Raw genomic sequence first — 19,573 nt, 5'->3', positions numbered from 1 at the left:
CTTCTAACAGGAAAAGTAACTTTCGTTATCATGGAATTATAACAAAACCTGCCAATTCAATATAAATGGAAAAAAAATATTATATGGAATTGAACGAAAATGAAAATTTGCTTGATAATTCAACTACGCTTGTTGGAGAACAATAAAAACACTACACTCAACAAGCCACCAATAAAACTCAACTGCCTAACCTATAACCAAAGTCTCCTTTTAATTTGTTTTTTTAAAAAAAGAGATTGACAAACTTTCCCGCATGCCGAAGTTGCCGCGGTCTCCCCTACGCTTTTATTTATTATCTTCGTTCTATAATGCATCTATAATTATAATATTGTATTTTACAGAATGAAAAAAAATGTATAAACATGTATATTATATACTTCTCTTTAGGATAATGCACCATATACTTAGAAAGTAAATATCTATTTCAATATATTAAAAGTAGCCTTTTCAGCATAATTTAATAGAGTATATGATAGCATTTGCATCATTTAAATTACAAGTAAAAATCGAATATAATAGAGAGGTTGCGGCCGACGTTTTCAACGCGAAAACGTGTACGTCGGACGTTCAGCGCCGCTTTCCTGCGAACCTAGAAGTTTGACAATGGCGTGTGGAACGTCAGTAGTATCGTGCTCGACGTTCTAAACGCCATTGTCAAACTTCTAGGCTCGCAGGAAGGCGGCGCTGAACGTCCTATGTACACGTTTTCGCGTTGAAAACGTCGGCCGCAACCTCTCTATTTCCTGAAAAAAATTCAAACATTTTAAATTTACAACAATGTATGTAGTTGTAGATTTTAATGCAATAAAAACTATAAAGTAGTTTTATAATAAAAGTTTAACTCTTCAATTAGTTTAATTTATATAATAACTAGCAAGTGGGCCCGGCGTTGCTCGGTCAAAAGTAACGATAACTAAGATAAAGATTATTACGTTACAATCAACCTTACCCGTTTTCACAGAATGCAAGAATTGGGTCTCCTCGTTTCCAGACTAATTAGAGAATTTTTAGATGGGTCTAAAAATATGTTCGATTTCCGGCAAAAACAAAAAAAACTGCATCTGCGTCTTGCACGTCGCTTTCTCTTTACAATTCCATTGTTACGTAACACTTCCATTGTTGACATTTCCATTGTTACTTAAAACTTCCATTGTTACTTAACACTTCTATTGTTACTTAGCACTTCCATTGTTACTTAACACTTCCATTGTTGATGGACGTGTTAAGCCTTATTCCTGTCTCTCTTCCCCGTGTGGAGGAATTTCAAAAAATCTCTTCTTAGTGTGCGTTTTCCTAACGTACCCAAACTGTGTACCAAATTTCAACTTTCAACTCCTAACCGTTTGGGCCCCACGCTTATTATTATTATTATTATCACTATTATTATTATTATTATTGTGTTAAGGTTAAGTGGGTAATACTCGGTTTAAACCGGTGGCTGTGTACTATGCCAGACAATTATTATTATTATTATTATTATTATTATTATTATCAATTCATCTCGATTATATATTAGATAGTATATTAACTATTTTTTGATTATTATCATTATTATTAATTCAAATTTCTTACTACAAAATCTCCTTACAAATATTTTTTAAATAAATAAAAAAATTAATATGAAATTTTAAATATATTATAAATACATTTTGAAAATTGAAGTATATAAATATTTTCTTTATATGTATATGTATATATGTGTTTATTAAAAGAAACGAGAATTTATACTACAGTATTCTAATGACTTGAATTTCCCATAAATAGTGGTAAAAAGGTTTATTTTGTGTGCTAAAACATTAATTTAAAATAATAATATTGTAATTTCATTTAATTTTTAATTTACCACATTATTGTAGTTAAGAGATCTAATCAATTTTCTATATGTTATTTCAATTGTTAAGCATATTAAAGACGACAGATATCCAATGCCTATAAATAATATAAGACTTTTAATATCTTCGATAGATAATTGTTGGAATTCAGACAAATCTTGAAGTTCTTCTACTTCTGTAGGTAACAGTTTCTCAACAATTCCTGCTTCGAACATGCGGCTTACTCTAAAAAACAAAAAGTTTTTCGTTCTTATACATAGATACACGTAAAGTTCGTTAAATATATGTAAATTCGTCTTACGTGTTGCTTATATCCTTCTTGAATGAAAAATTTGTTCGTATTGGATGAGCAATCATGTATGAACGAGGGAAATCTGTTGACGTAATATATTTATGTTTTTCGAATTTACTAATGTACTGATTTATCACATAATTAGTCATTATGTATGCAAATCGTTCATTGTCCATTTTCTTAATGGCTTGTGTGACAGACATTAAGTTATTATTTGACAAAATGTTTTCTTTTAAAATTTTGGTATATTCCAACTTTGAATTCTATAATAAATAATAGTATCTACGTAAAACATACGTATTATAAAATAGGAATTCTGAAGTTGTGCACACACTTACATGGATATCTTTCCATATATTAATTTTTTCGTATGTTCTGCATGAATACTCACCGTTTCGAACAAAGGTAGCAAGTTCTTGAAAATCTCTTGGATATGGCTCAGTTAAAGGAGATGTCATAAAAGACATTAAGGCTCCGCTTTAACCAGATACCTCCAATACAACAATCGATAACCATCAAATTCCTATCATAAATATGAATGCAAACCTTTTCCCATATTTTATATCTAATTCTAATTTGTGTTAAAGTAATAAGCCTTAACATAGCCTAAGTGTAATTAATAAACTCTGTAACATAACACAATTAATTAATTAAATTTACCTTCATCCAAAAATGTGCAAAATAAATCCCAAAAAAATACGACAACGTGTCGAACGTTCTCGTTTCGTCACTTCGATCGAGTCCTTCTCAAGAACTATATGCAGGAACAGTCCAAATATTAATACAGTTAAAAATATAGCGATCCATATCTAATTTATAAATCATATAGTTTTAAGTCAAATAAAAAAAAGAATTAACATGTGTTTTAGATACTTACTTCAATGAAAAAAGGCTTCATTAGAGTATTTCAATCAGTAACTTTATTTGGAACTTTAATAATAAAAATTGCTGCATAAAATGAAAACACAGGTGTAAATTGCATCGTGGAGAAACGAGAGTAACTCATTTCCATTGGAACAACAGCCACATCTGCTTCCTAAATTCATAAAATTCATACAATTATAAAAGAGGAAGTTTAGTAAAATTTACAACTACATTATAATACATTACATAATTTTGCTTGTAGTAAGTAAATGCTTATGGTCTGCACAAGTATTGAACTTTTTTATTCAATTCTTGTATTATGGTAGGAATAAGTGTTGGCGTTAGATATGAATGGAAAATTGTATCGAGTTGTGTTGGTGAGAAAATCATGACACCATCGTAGAGACCTTCCAGATGATGTCTAGACTTTTGTTTATATAACTAGATTTTTGTACTTTGTACCTTATTTCCTCTCCTGTTTTGTATGTGTAGTATATACAGTTTAGAATAATTAATTTTAACGTTTGGACCCGAGTAGACTTGAGCAAGTTCTATAGCGTTACAGAAAACTCGGTCTTTTCGGCCCCCAAAAAATTTTTTTTTGGATTTTTTTAATGTTTTTTAAGTCTCCGAATTTTTTCAAAAATTTATACCCGCCCGAAAAAAGTTTATCACATTTTTAATCAACCTTTAATGACGCGCGATTAACGCTTAATTGCTTTTTAATGTGATTTTTTTTTATCAAATTTAATTCATCGTTCTAAAATTGTAGTGCACGGATTTTACTTTGGTAAAGTTTTTTAAAGCTACTTTAGGATGTCAAAAACGACCTGCAATAGGTTTTTAATTTTTTTTAATTAATAGATTTTATTATATATAAATTTAGTTAATTAGGGGGGTCGGAAATCGCAATAAAAATTTCATTTTTTTAAAAATATTTAAAAATATGCAGCCAGCTAGTATTCACCCTACTTTAAACTCTTGTCCTCCCGAGACGTCTATGAGTATGTCCCAGGAAATTTGACACCAGATGTTCTCAAGGTCATCGAGCTGTAAACACAATGACTCATTGGTATCAAATTTCGTAGAATGGCCAGAAAATGGAAAATGAAGTTTGAAGCTTTTTCTTCAAAATTAACGCATTCTTTCGTTTTTTCAGTTTAAATATTTTTTACGTTTAATTACATTAATAACTAAAATTGGTAAAGTCCCAAGGAGTTAAGAGCGCGAGCTTTTACAAGTTTTGGTATTAAGGTATTCAGATGAGAGAATGAATGAAAATGTCTAATGACATCATATAAGTTGTTTTAGAAATACCAATTACATCTGTGCTTCATCTGTCAACAAGAATTAATTAAGAAACATGAAAATTACAACAAAAGTAACATCTGTTTTACGTCTACCTAAATTATACTTCTTGAATGACGTCTAAACTTCAAACATGAAAGATTTGCAATTACACATAAATATTTTCATTATATTAGTTTACCCTAACTTAACCTAAGTTTAGATTAAACTAGGTTAAATTAGTCTAAGACAGTGTTTCTCATTAAAGCGATATCACCCCTGTCTGGGCGTTTATTCATATTGGGGACGATTAGTAACAATTTTCATTTTAGAAGGCGAAAAATAATTTTCTGAACGATATAGAAAAACTTTATATTAAGAATAATTAAATATTTTATTCGTTATATCGTACAATAATTAAACAAAAATCATTCTACTAGTGACTAGTCTATTCAATGCAATTCGAATTTGGACCATCGGCATCGGAATTTTAAAGCTTGCAGCCGGCATTCACAGCGAATAATGCTTAATTTTATATTAAAATCGAATAAGTATTCTGAGTAAATAATTATTTATTTGATAATTATATACTTTGTTAAAAATTAAATTAATAAGCACAACAAAATTGTTCTAAAAAGGAATAGAATAGTGAAAAGCCCATAGTGAAAGGGGTTATACTACGTTACGATGCTATTAAAGGGTTGACGGTAGAAGTTGAGAAACACTGCTCTAAAACTTTCTATAAGTGAGAAATGTCACCATGTATTGTACATATTCTGAGTAAAGCTGCATAACAGCCAAATTTGTTGAAGAAATTTTTGTTTCATTTAGTTTTTCTTTAAAGTTGTTTTACTAAAATCGTGAAAGATAATTAAACTATTTCCCGCAGACTTATTTTCTCGTTGAAGATGACACGTCTAATGTGTCACTTGGAATGAACGCGTGAAATGCAACTATTGGTCCCGATAAATACGAAACCTCCTAAGAAAGTCATAACGAAAATTCAAGAGGAGCCCAAACAAAAAGGAGGGAATTGAATGAGTAGTTTATTCTTGTAGAGCATAAGCATCCAAATATTGCCTGTTTTAAATAATTATGTTTGATAAATATGAAAGTTTGAAATTACAAGTATCAATTGAATATATATTTTTGGGAGAGAAACACGATAGAATACCAAATTGTAAAATCTGGAAGAAATATATCCGAAAAATATAAATTTTACTTTCTGAAATGTCTGACTAATGGTAAGATTTAATTATTCACTTGGCACGAAAACAGATTCGTGTATAAAACTGATTTCAAGAAGTCCGAATCATTTCAAAATATACTATAATTTTTCGAGCATAAGCAAGTCATGGCTTACATGTTTTTTTTACATTGGAAAAGGTAGATAGTGGTTTATACAAAGATGCGACTTATGTNACACGGTGGTGTCAGTCCTGACAAGGCATCAAAGAGGTGCCAACTCTGCGGTCCAACAGTAAGATATACACAATGTAACTGTATTGAGTGTTTATTCTTGTAGAGCATAAGCATCCGAACATTGCCTGTTTAAAATAATTATGTTTGATAAATATGAAAGTATGAAATTACGAGTATCGATTGAATTTTTTTTTGAGATGAAAACACGATAGAAAACCAAATTGTAAAATCTGGAAAAAATAAATCCGAACAATATAAATTTTACTGTTTGAAATGTGTGACTAATGGTGAGATTTAATTACGTATTCACTTGGCACGAAAACAGATTCGTGTATAAAACTGATTTCAAGAAGTTCGAATCATTCCAAAATATACTACACTTTTTCTTTACTATTTAATTTTTTACTGGAGTGTACATGAAATTTATACGGTAGTAAATTGATTTATTATTTATCAATTTACGAGACTGATTTTGGCATACAATAGTAATTCGTTTATAATGTATTATTCTGTAAATTACTAATGATCACACTTTACTTTTCAACTTAAATTACCCAAACTTATTTTAAATTTCTAACATGATAAAAACAGCTAGAGAGTGACAGAGTGACTACTGTATAGAGTAATATTCAGTACAACTTGTGTTATTTACAGTAAAATAATTTGTCTTGTATTTTGCACAGGCTATTTGACTGGAAAATCTCTATTCATAAACTTACTTTGACAAAGTACTTCTTCTTCACGAAGTAAAATTCGTATTTTACAAATTCGAATTTTTGCAAATCTGTTCGCATAACGAAGCAACTGTGAAAGTATAGAAAATTGATAGGTTTTATATATTACAGCAAAATTAATGATAAACGGTTTGCAAATAAATTTTCAGTTACGTTTTCTACTGTTGAAATTCTACTGTTTTATCAAAACTGCTGTCTTATTTATGTTTTCATGTTCGTATTATTATTATTTTGGTTTTTTTTTTACTTTGTAGCTATCGTGGTGGGTTTTCCCGAGGCTTTATCGCGTGATCCATATTGAAAAAAGTGGAGTGGTAATAAATGGCTTCAAGCTAACTAACACTAATCTATCATAAAAATTCCTGGGATCACAGTCAGAGCTTCTCTAGATTGGTGTTTCAATAGATGTGCAGGCTGATGTTATTACTGCCTAGAACACACAGAAGTTATTCGCAGAAAGATATGAGCTTAGAATATCTACATATTCTTAAATGTCCTAACGTATATTAAACAGGTACATACAGAATATCAGTGATGCCAAATTATCAAAGAAAAAAGGTTCATGAAACGTGCAACAAGATTTAATTCTGCAATAACAAGGTGCTGTTATAAAGTCAGATATTTTTCAATTTTAATGCCCTTCTTCGCACAGCTGACTGATTGCGTATATTAAAAAATATTTGTTTGCCAGATTATTGTGAAGACGATTCGAGATTTCATGTGTCAGTGGAAATACATGTCGCATACATTCATTGGTTCGATCGAGAAACGGCAACAACTCTGTGTGTTTGAACATCAAATCGTTTAATTCAACTCTTAGATGTCTAGAATTTAATTTTAATGCCCAAAATACTTTGAAAAGTAATCGAATCTTTTGGATTGGAACAATAGCTTTAGTTAAAATGTCTACTTTTGTAAATATCTTTGTCCAACCTGCACAAATCGATATATCGACATAGAAATGCAGAAATCTATTGTATTAAACTACCAAAATGTTACCAGGAAAATGTAATAAGCTTTGTAAATGAATTCGATTCGTTTTGACTTGTTTTTAGTTTCAATGCAGTTGCAATTTTGAAAAAAGTTTAGTCAAATATTCTGACCACAGCCGAAATTGGCTTCATCAATAATATGATTTTTTATGTACATGATATCATTATAAATTTATTCTAAATATTTAATTATTAAAAATAAATAAATAAATAACGTAAACGAAATATTCTAATACGTATAGCATATATAAGTTTTAATTTTCAATACTTTCTTTGTAATTTTCTAGTGATACTCAGATTACTGTTGATACATCTGTAACATCAAAAAATTAACATATTGGATCATTAAATAATTTTTAAATTACTCTTGTCGAAAATTAAAATTTTTTTTTATTTTTGTATACGATAATATTATACACGAAATATAAGATATGCGTTATTTTTTGTAGTAATTAAAAAGGTCATAAGCAAATAAATTACTTCTTAAATACCATAATTTTAAACAAGCAAAAAAAATTACAAGAGTTAATAATTATTCTTATTGAGATGTCAACCAAATGCGTATAGAATTTTAAACTATGAAAATTGAACAAATTGAAAAACAATAGAAGTCAATCAAGGTTTTCTGGGAATACCTTTCTTTTGTTCTATTGTATTGTGAAATAAACAAAAGGGAAAATTTTAAAATTACTGTTTTTCTGTTTTTTTAACCTTTAAAATTCAAGTTAAAAAGAATTTAAATCACAAAAAATATAATTTAAAATATTATAAAAACTTGCGTTTTGAATCGAACTATTCTTAGTCTTTTTCTATCGAAATATGAAATTTATGTATTTCTTTGTAGTCAGCAGATGTTTAAATATTTAAAAAAATTTTAACAACAATTTTATATTTGTTTTTTTAAGTATTACATGAATACTACTGATAGACGAATGCTTTTAAAATAATAAAGTATTTTTCTTGAAGATTTGTTACGGTATTTATACTAATATTTAAAATTAACACAATGAAGGTAACACACGACAGACCGAAATTTGCATAAAAGATGCAATATGCTGGGTGCTCTGATGTCTAATATTACTTGTCAGTTAAATTAATGTCTTTTTTTAAGTATATTGTATGTGTACAATAAACATGATTTCGCTATTTGGTTTCCTTTCTAATATTGCAGTTTTAAAAGCCAGCAGTGCAATTTAGTTAATATGTTTTTAAAAGTATTGTTTTATTGGTGATGTATTTCAGAAATGATGGAAGATAGTGAAGTGGCTATCCAATCATATCAATTACAGCAAAGAATTTACAATCATGATTAAATTTTACATTAATTAAAGTAAAATATGTTTTACAAATAGCTTTAATTTTGTGTAAACCCAGAAAACGTTAATCCTATTTTTCCGGTGTCAAAGAAAAGACATCTGTGATATTAAGATAAGGTGAAATGCAAGAAACGTTTTTAGTATTGACAGAAAAAATACAGATGTAGTTATTCTTTGACGGAATTAACGATTATACTGTATAAAAGTATAGACGTATCGACAATTATTATATAATACAAACTGTACGAAATAATAAATAAGCACAAACACGTACGGAACAATTCTTAATTTCATAACGAAGCACTCAAGTAACGTGTTTTATCTAACATAATTTTTAATTATTTATGTTAGATAAAATTAATTTCTTTCTGAATCAACCACAATGATTAGGCTAATGATATTTTGCGTATAATGTTTTCTGTAATAGTTTATTTGAAATTTAATTATCCTTCCTATCTGTCATAAAGGTTGAAAAACACTGCTCTAGACCTTTCTAAATTTTAAATTAATTAAAGGAAAATATGTTTTACAAATAGCTTTAATTTTGTGTAAACCCAGAAAACGTTAATCCTATTTTTCTAGTGTCAAAAAAGACGTCTGTGATATTAAGATAAGGTGAAATGCAAGAAACGTTTTTAGTATTGACAGAAGAAATACAGATGTAGTTATTCTTTGACGGAATTAACCATTAAACTATATGAAAGTATACACGTATCGACAATTATTATATAATACAAACTGTACGAAATAATAAATAAGCACAAACACGTACGGAACAATTATTAATTTCATAACGAAGCACTCAAAACAAAATTTTTAATTATTTATGTTAGATAAAATTAATTTTTTTCTGATCAACCGCAATGATTAGGCTATTTATATTTTGCGTATAATGTTTCTGTAATACTTTATTACAAATTTAATTATCTTTCCTGTGCCTTAAATACGGTGATAAACACTAGTGTAAATTATCGATTTTTCCACCTTGTTACCAGTTTTATACTTATAATTTTAATGCAATTCAGTATAATATCTTATTCTACGACTATAAAAGCAACTGCAAAAACGTCTGACAACATCATCACAGTAGAAAGAGTATTACATATTATCAGTGTTGTTTTCCTACTTTCCTAATAAAATTATAACTCAGTTCGCATGGGAAATAAACCTGTTCTGTCACGAAAGAAAAAAAAAAATAGATTTTAGAAAGCATTTCATTTTGATAAAATTCACGTTATTGTATATTAATTATATTTGTTCAAAATTGAACAAGATTTCTTACAATTTTTTCAAAGGTAGTACAGTACAAAATACATAATTAAAATCTTAAAAGATTAATTATTTTAATAATAATTTAAATTCGAATATTATTCGGAAATTTAATACATCTATAAAACACATGTTACTACTGCTGTTTTTCTCTAAAGTAAATATATCGACATATGTTTATTTTATCGAAACATAATAGTAGTATTTAAATGTGAAATTATTATTGCCATGCGTATAAAATTACAGATAATGAAACTGCAGAAATCAAAATTAATTTTACTACTTTAAAATCAAGAATAACTGCATTATTAATATCCGTAATGCGTTTCTGCGATATTATTCCATGTNTTATGCAAATCTGTGATTCCCAAGCCATAGTCTTATGCAAATCATGCCGTGTGGCGTAATTGTCTGCTGACCAATCAGTGGCTGTACTTTCAAAAAGTTAACAGCCACTTTCAACCATCTGTCAATGACCGTTACGACTAAAAATACTTTCGGTAGGTCTTACTTTCAGGGGGAGGTCTTACATTTCGCAATTCAGCAAAATCTGTGCTAGGTCTTATTTTCTGCGAATGAATTATTTTCGGGGAAACACGGCTATAATTTTTTTCAATTTAGAAAAAAAAAGTTTTGAATTTTTTAGAACCAATTAGGAATTCAAATAAGGCATTTCAATGAATTGTAACTCCAAACTCAGTGAACATCAATAAACTTTCTCCAGTAAATAGTAACATCAAGTTGGGTAGTCGTATTGAGTATATATTAAATATTTGCTTTAATAATTAAAAATGTATAGATCTATAATTTTAAAAAAATAATATTTAACAAAAAATATAGAATTTCTGATAATATTCAGTAATATTAGCGTTACATTACAGTATATCTATATATATATAAATGCTTGTCCTGACTGACTCATTCACTGATTCATCATCGCCTAGAGCAAACCGCTGGACCTAAAGAGCAGAAATTTGGTACACAGTTAGGGTTCGTCATGAAAACGCACACTAAGAAGGGATTTTCGAAATTCCCAAGTGGGGGGAGAGTGAAAGCATTAAGGCTTAACCGGAAAAACGTCTTCGACTGTACTATTTTAGATGCGATTTTTTGTTTTTAACTATATTTAGTCTTCATTGAGTACTTAGGTGTATTAAATTGATAAAATTCAGACATTGTTATAAATATTTTTATCTATTTCAATTTTTAAAATGTTCGAACCGTTTTAGATTCGAATTTGTTATTGCATATTGGTTCGATTATAGAACGATTGTAAATGCTCCAGAAAATTGATCAGATTGAAAATGGTTCGTGTGATTCTCGGCAATTCTTTTCAGCGGTAGGTGTTATATAGACCTAACAATTACTATGGTTATTGAAATATTGAATGAAAATGGGGTTTGCTTGCAAAGCCTCTGCGGACGAAGTCGCGGGTAACAGCTAGTAATACATAATTATAAACTTAAAAAATTAATTAATTTAATAATATTTAAAATTTAAATATTTTTCGCAAATTTCATATATCTAAGCAACACATGTTACTACTGCTGTTTTTCTCTAAAGTAAATATATCGATATATATTTATTTGATCGAAACATAATAGTACTATTTAAAGGTGGTATTATTATTGCCATGCGTATAGAATTATAGATAATAAATCATTTCAGAAATCACAATTGATTTTACTACATTACAGTCAAGGATAACTGCATTATTAATATCCGTTACGCGTTTCTGCAATTCTATTCCACGTGGAAGATACGAAAAAAAATGTATTGTCAATTTTTTTTTTGTCTTTTCCTGCTTCAACTTTGATTACATCGAATATAATTATTCAAATTGTAAACTTGTATTTAATTTATTATTTAATGTCAATTTACGATTTCATTTTTCTTACTGCTTTTTTTATCCATTATGAAACGTAAATAGTTATTTTTAGTCAGTTTAGTTTTTAAATACTAAATAAAGAACATTAAAATTCGTCGAAATACCTCATTAATGTTTTTCAGAACGAAAATTTCATGGTTCAGTGATAATTAATTACAAAATTTATTTTAAAGTTTTTTCTGATTCATTAAATTGTTCATGAAACTTGTATTGTAAGTTTTTTCCTCGTAGATAATTTATCATTTCTTGCAACATTCATTTCTTTTTTATATTATCAAGTATAACGTCTGTATCCAGTCTTCGAGTTACAAAATCCATTTGCGAATTCCTTATTACAATATTATAAATTATAACACTGTCGATAAATACAATTAACTCCGGATCGTACAAGTTATCGTGGCATAAGATATTTCGGATAATAAAATTGAACAATATATGGTGAGTAATTATTAAATTGTTTTAGATACATTGGCATGGAAATGCATTTTAATAATAAGTTAAACTTAAGTAATTTACAAATTGTTTTAAATTAGCGAATGAAGTAATTAAAATTTTATTTGCTTGCGAGTTTTATAAGTAAAGTTAACAAAAGGCTAATTAAACTTTGAAATACATCTGTAATAATTTGTGTGAAATCATCAGGTTCTATTTAAATTTAAAAAGTGTTGTTCGTGTATTGTAAAACCAACAGTACTATATTATGCTTCATTTATTATGATGATTACTTCTAATTCATCTAAAATAATAAAAATTTTTTAAACCGTATTTGTCTTATTATTCAAGATAAAGAGACTGATACGGTATTACAGGACTCTGCTTATACTTGAATAGTTGAAAACTTACAATTTAAAAGTTGTGATATGTTTATAATTAACAGTAAGCAATATTTTAATAGATTGCTACAAATTTTGTACGAGATTAAAATATCGGCGTACAGAAACACGTTTCTGACTGTTCATTTAACGTGAATAGTACTTCGGAACACCACACCGAAAACGTTGCAAGTACCTGATTTTATTATTAAATTTAATTGCACCGTAATCTTTTTTTATATATAAATATATAAATTACATTTAAAAAGTTCTTTTATTGTTGACGTAGATAACAATCAGTGAAAAGTAGTGAAATTAAGGAAACACTATCGTTTCTAAATGCACAATTTCATATTTTTTTCAAAACGTTCATTGTTTAGTATATTACGTCATAAAACCTGATGAAAAATTGATATAAAGCTATGTAATGTTAATTTTTGTAAAATGCCAAATTTTTCACGTTCGAGCAATTGTTTGTAGATATAACACAATTTTCTTTGTTAATCCTTTTTTATTGTTATTATTTATTTTTTGTGGAAACATCACACTTTCAAAAACATTGATTAATCTATAAGACAGTTGTAATCGATAGGTTGATTGTAATCGTTCTGAAAATCTAAATGCCAATTTAAAAAAAAAAAATAATTTTTTGCTTAGAGACTTCAACTAGTACTCCATATATTTACATTAATGTACGTATGTTTCTCTTGCTTCTCAGTAAAGGTATTCTTAAATATTTTATTGTTTAATTTGACTTTTACTTTTTATTACTTAGAAATAACATTGGTTTATTACGTACCTGGCATTTAGGAATGAAAAATTATTTATATGCGTGGGTTATACATTACTTTTTTGTAATTTTTAGTCGTATTGAGCTGAATATTAGATATTTGTTTTAATAACAAAAATGTTTAAATGTACTATTTTACATAATTTTCAATAATTTCGTAATATTAAACACAAATTTATAGAATTTCTAATAATATTCTGATTTCTGATTTGCAGTATTTTCTAGTTGTACAAGAAAATTACAGCTGATTTCATAACTGAAAGTTTAATGTTTTATCTAGTAAGTAAACTTAAGAACAATGAATAAAAGTTTAACGGCTTCATAGAATTTTAATTGAAATTTTAAAATATTGAATTTATCTAAATGATAAAAACATAAAAAAAAGTTTAAAATATTTAAAAAAAGTTCTCATCGGACATAATTTTAGAAATGTCTTTCATGTGTTGTCTCTTCGTCTGCCTTTAAAATTAAAAATCTTACTCGCGGTGATGACCTTATTTAGAGACTTTCTTTTAAGGAATCCCGAAAATATACAATGGGACAACAGATAAAGGACGCTTTTATAGCTATGTTCGATTGAAAAAAATATTTTTTGTGAACATCGATAATTATCTGAATGATGTTTTATTTTTATTTTTTATAGGCAAAAGAAAAAAAAAATTAATCAAAATTGAAACATGAAAATTGACTGTGTGAGGAATCGATTATTCATCGTTTTTCGAAAATTAGGAAGATTAATCGGACTTCATCCTTACTTCTTTATCTTTTTTCCTATTTTAATATCAGCGATATTCTCAGCATTCCTCGTTAATATAAACACTATCACAAACATGGTAGAAATGACATTTGCAGATTCAGGAAAAGTCTACGATACTAAGAAGTTTGTTGACGAAACGTTTCCTTTCAATACATCGAAATTCCTTGATCCGACAAGTTTTACAGCTCTACCAAAATGTGTGTTTGTGATATTTACAAAGAAAGGTGGTGGAGACATGCTCGAAAAAGATGTGCTACTGGAAATAAGTCTGGCGGATCAGTTTATTAAAAATATAACAATTAACGATAAAGGTAGAAAAATTGGATATTCGGATATTTGTGGACGTGTAGGCGAAAAATGTTTTGAAAATCCCATTATCGAAATATTGCCCGAAATTGATAATATAGTGCAGAGAGAGAAGAAATTAAAATATCCGTTCGACATAGATCCGCTGACATACTCTTATCAAATTTATTCCCTCAACTTTGGGGGTGTAATCGAAGATGACAACGATGTGATTCAAACAGTAAATGCTATAAGATTAACCTATTTTACTGACGAGAGCGACAAGAAAAAACACAATGTGATAGGAAGATGGCAAAAAGAAGTTTATAATCAAATAAGAAATCATCAATTTAAATATGTTTTCTGTATAATTGATTACATGTGGTCAATGGAACAACGAAATGTACAATTATCGGAAAATATGGAACCGATGATCGGTGCAGTAGTTGCATTTATTTCTCTTTTTACTACTGTCACGTGTATGAGCAACAATTGGGCAAAAAGCAAGCCTTTTCTTGGTATTGCAAGTGTTGTATCTGCTGGTCTGGCCGTGGTCACCTCTTTCGGATTCATGTCGGCTGTCGGTGTACCAAATAGTATTTGGAACATTACCATTCCGTTTTTAGTTCTCGGTAAGTTCTCGGTAAGGTACACTTTTATATTTGTACCATTTTAGATTATGATATTTTTATTTAGTAATAATTTTCTGATGTAGTGACGGAAATCGATGATGCTTTCGTATTATTGGCATGTTGGAAAATATCAAACCCCAAGCATAAAGTACACAAACGCATGGAAGAAACATTGGGTGAAGCAGGAATTTCTATAACGTTAACATCGTTGACTAATCTGTTTTCTTATTGCATTGGAATGACGGCATCTTTCCCTCTTATAAGAATGTTTTGTTATTATTCGGCAACCAGCGTAGTGTTCACATTTTTGTATCAAATAACATTTTATGCAGGGTGCATGGCATTATCAGGGTACAAAGAAGAAAAACAACAACAAGCACTTCGTCTTAATTTCAGTAAGATCATTTAATTAACTTTTTAAATATAAAATTGTATATATATTGGTCATATGTTCTATATGATTCCTTATTTCGTTTAAATGTTCTGTTAATCTGAAGTTATTTGCAGAAACTTAATTTTTCTTACCCAAATACTTTCAATTAATTAATTGCAGCTTTTTATGCAACAAGTACTTACGTTGTTAATATTGAATTTGATTAATTTAAAATATGAAACATTACAGGAATTTATATTTGTTGTGTTTAGTTACGTATAAATAAAACTAAAAGTAAAAAGAAAAAAAATTAATAAACTGGTTTCGTGCAATGTTCTTGCATGTGTAGTAACAGCTGGTCACGTACCTATATATTGACTAGCTTGGTTACCTGGCTTCGCTCTGGGAGTTGATATGAAATTTTATGATAGTTTGAAATAAAAAGATAAGCATTAAAACATAAGAGGTGAAAAAATTTTATTGAAAACATATTCTATTTACTTGTCTATAAACAACATTTTTCAATTTGTTATCTGGGGTATATATGTACAAATTTTTCGAATTTCCTACTCGAGAGCAAGCTACGTATAGACCGCGAGAGAAGCAGGAGTGTTTGAGGTTGATGCCGCGATGTTTTAAAGTGTGTCCTTGCGCTTTGTTAATTGTAAAACTATAGGCTAATTTGATTGGAAATTGCAGTCTTTTAAATTGGAATGGCAGTTCAGTAGAGATCAGTGATATTCTGGCGATAAATACTATGTGTGTTTTTGTCCTTTTTTGTCATAAGTTCGGCTTCGATTATGTTATTCGATAGCTGTTTGACGATCATGCTTGTTCCATTACATAGTTGTGGTGAGTTCAGATTTTTGTTCGGAGATCCAATTTTCAGTCGAATGCAGTGTAATGGCATTCTTAATACTTGAAAACAGTTTAAAATTTCTGTAGGAAAAAGACTCATCTGTGCATGTATAGTCAAGAAGAAATATATTTTCTATATAAATGTCATAATTTGTCCTGACAAATTTTTTATTTTTAGAAAATGTCACAGATTCACAGAAATTACTGTCTCTCCTATGCCTGATATAAAAATTTCATATAACGAAATTTTAGATAGCCCAATATCCTCTGAAGAACTGGATTTATCAATTCGGAATTTAAAAACGAAAACAGCTAATGGAATTGATTTAATTACCACTAAGTTTATTAAACTTCTTTCGCCGGCGGGTAGGCAAGTTCTTCTTCATCTATACAACCACTTTTATAATGATTCTATTTATCCAAAATCTTGGAAATTAGTGAAAATTCTTATGATTTATAAAAAGGAAAACCGATCAGAACCTAACAATTACCGCCCTATTACTTTATTATCTGTAATTAGGAAGTGTTTTACCGCAATACTCACTACTCGTTTTCAAAACTGGATCTCTGAGCAGAATTTAAATTCGCAATTTCAATACGCTTTCTCCAAATCGAAAAGTAGGTTACTACTCAGGCTTTGCTTTAGTTTTAGAAACTTGTAGTATAAAATTTTCATGCCAACATTAAACGCAGACGTAGTATTATTCTAACGTAAGCCTCTGAGGGATTTCTTTCATTTCTCTTTTTTTTCTGCTGATTTCCCTCTTTTTTCACACTTTTCCTTCTCCGTTTGCAATTATCTTCTATTTTATTTTAAGAAAAAACAAATTCCTTCCGTTAAAATAAAATGAAAAGTATGGTAAGAAATATTATAAAGAAAAAGATGATTTTTCTCAATAATTATACTTTGTCATGTGATTTTATAAATGTCTAAGCACGTTTCATTTCAGTTATTTATATCGCAATTAATTAATATTACATTAAATGATTAAAACTTAACTATACATTGTTTTAAATTGATTTTTCGAATAGAAATCTTGTATTAATATCTTAAATGGTTAATTTTATTTACAGAAGATATCGAAAATTTTTCTACAGAAGAAGAAACGTCAACTGATGAGCCAACAATGGCATATTTTAGGGACAAGTTTGGAAGAATTCTATCTATGAATGTAACGAAGATAACAGTTATCATCGTTTACTTTCTGAATTTATCATTTGGAATATGGGGAGCGTTGACTATAAAACACGGTATAGATTTTACTAACTTATATCCACAAGAATCAGAAATAACACGGGGTATTAAAATATATTATAACAGTTTCGGTCGTTATACGTTTCCTTACCAAATAGTCATTAACAGCACACTTGATTATTCAGATTTAAATGTACAGAAATCCGTAGACGAACTACTCAACAAATTCGAAAGTCTTTCATATATCGCCGATTCCAGATTTACATTATCGTGGTTAAAATATTACAAAGAATTCCAAAATCACCCGCTAGCAAAATATTCATTACGAGGATATAACATGTCGGTTAAACAAGATTTTCTGGACGGACTTCGCGATGTTTTCTTGAAGTTTAAATCAGCGAAACAATTCACCGACGATATTGCATTCAATTTTGATGGAACCGATATTATAAGTAGCAGATTCCATATTTTTGTAAATGATACGTTAAGTCCAGCAGCTGAAATGGAAATGTTAAAAGCTCTGTGGAAAATTGCTGACGAATTCGAACTTCCTGTTTTTGTTCATGCAGCAGTCACACCTCTGTACGAACAAGGAATAATAATTGGACGTACAATTAACGATTTATTTTGGATCACTTCACTTTTGGTTATGATTCTTTTCGTAGTTATCATACCAAACATTGTCGTTGCTGTTCTCGTTGCAATATCAGTAACATCCACCATTGTAGAAACTTTAGGATACATGTCTCTATGGGGTATAAACATGGACATTTTATCCATGATGAGTCTGATATTATGTGTCGGATTCTGCGTAAATTATCCGGCTCACATATCTTACGCCTATATTTGTTCTCCCTACCAAACCCCCAATGAAAGAATGAAAGACAGTCTGTATCGTATCGGCTATCCAATATGTCAAGGATCTCTGTCAACCATTTTAGGAATTTTATTTGTGTACAGAGATATGTACGCTTTCATTATATTTGTGAAAATAGTATTTCTTATCGCAATAGAAACTGCATTTCATGCATTGATTTTTGTTCCTGTTGTTCTTTCTTTAATCTCTTCAATCTTTTTTAAAGCTAATAACGAAATATAGAGCCAGAAGTAAAGAAAAATGTTTTCGGAGAATTTACTATTCTGATTGTAAAATAAACTTACAATTTTAAAAGTTTTCAACATAGCTTATTTTTATTTAATTTGATGTTATATTTGGATCTGTAGTTAGTTCTAGAAATCAGTCACGATATAGTGTGTCTTTTTCTTAATTATTTTAAACCGAGAGTTTTCGAAATTATTATGTTTTATGATGTTATTATATACAAATGAATGTTACTATTCTTTTATTTTTTTGTAATTGCGTTATTATAAATTATAAATCCAGTTGAAATGTATATCTAGATAAAATATTGAATTTTGCTTTGACTTTAGACGTTTTTGGACTTCTCTACAATAAAAAGTTTAAAGTTATACTTTGTGTTCACCTGTTGTATTAAAACATTTTTACATTAATAAACTTTATTAATATTTTAGTAACGTTAAAATTTTTTTATTATATTAATAAAGTAGCTGATGAAACGGTTTGCATTGCAACTAATAACCTATAGCGGAAACCAAATTCAACTTATTTTCCTGCAATTTCACTCATGTTGTAATTGTTATATACCTGAAAATTATTTTTTCATATTAGTGATATCATTTTGTTTTCTAGATTTGTTAAATACAAGAAAAAATAAATATAAAAGTCATAAAGTGAATATAAAAAATCGATAAACAAAAACTTTCGATTTTTGTATCTTTATGTGTAGATTTTTCTTTAGTGCTAAGTTGCACCATTTTGTTAAACTTAATACCTGCTGTGTTTTCTGCTGAGAATTTATTAAAATCTATAAGCTGGTTCGTGTCTAACAAAGATTAATGGTATAATATTTTAGTGTTTGAAAATCGATATGAAAAGAAGATTAAAAAAAATTTT

At 28.6% G+C, this 19,573-nt stretch overlaps 1 protein-coding gene across 1 annotated transcript; it reads left to right on the top strand.

Annotated features, from left to right (window-relative positions):
* The first annotated feature begins 14,328 nt into the window (after positions 1–14,328).
* On the top strand, positions 14,329–18,697 carry LOC111614548 (patched domain-containing protein 3-like). Its single transcript, XM_023355920.1, has 3 exons — positions 14,329–15,172; positions 15,256–15,567; positions 17,478–18,697. Exons 1-3 carry the CDS (start codon positions 14,329–14,331, stop codon positions 18,695–18,697), a joined length of 2,376 nt encoding a protein of 791 aa, XP_023211688.1.
* The last annotated feature ends 876 nt before the right edge of the window (positions 18,698–19,573 follow it).

Source organism: Centruroides sculpturatus, unplaced genomic scaffold, assembly GCF_000671375.1.
Source record: "Centruroides sculpturatus isolate CEXI.00-Female unplaced genomic scaffold, Cexi_2.0 scaffold1738, whole genome shotgun sequence".
Classification (NCBI taxonomy): Eukaryota; Metazoa; Arthropoda; class Arachnida; order Scorpiones; family Buthidae; genus Centruroides; species Centruroides sculpturatus.
This window is presented reverse-complemented; position numbering and strand designations above follow the sequence as displayed.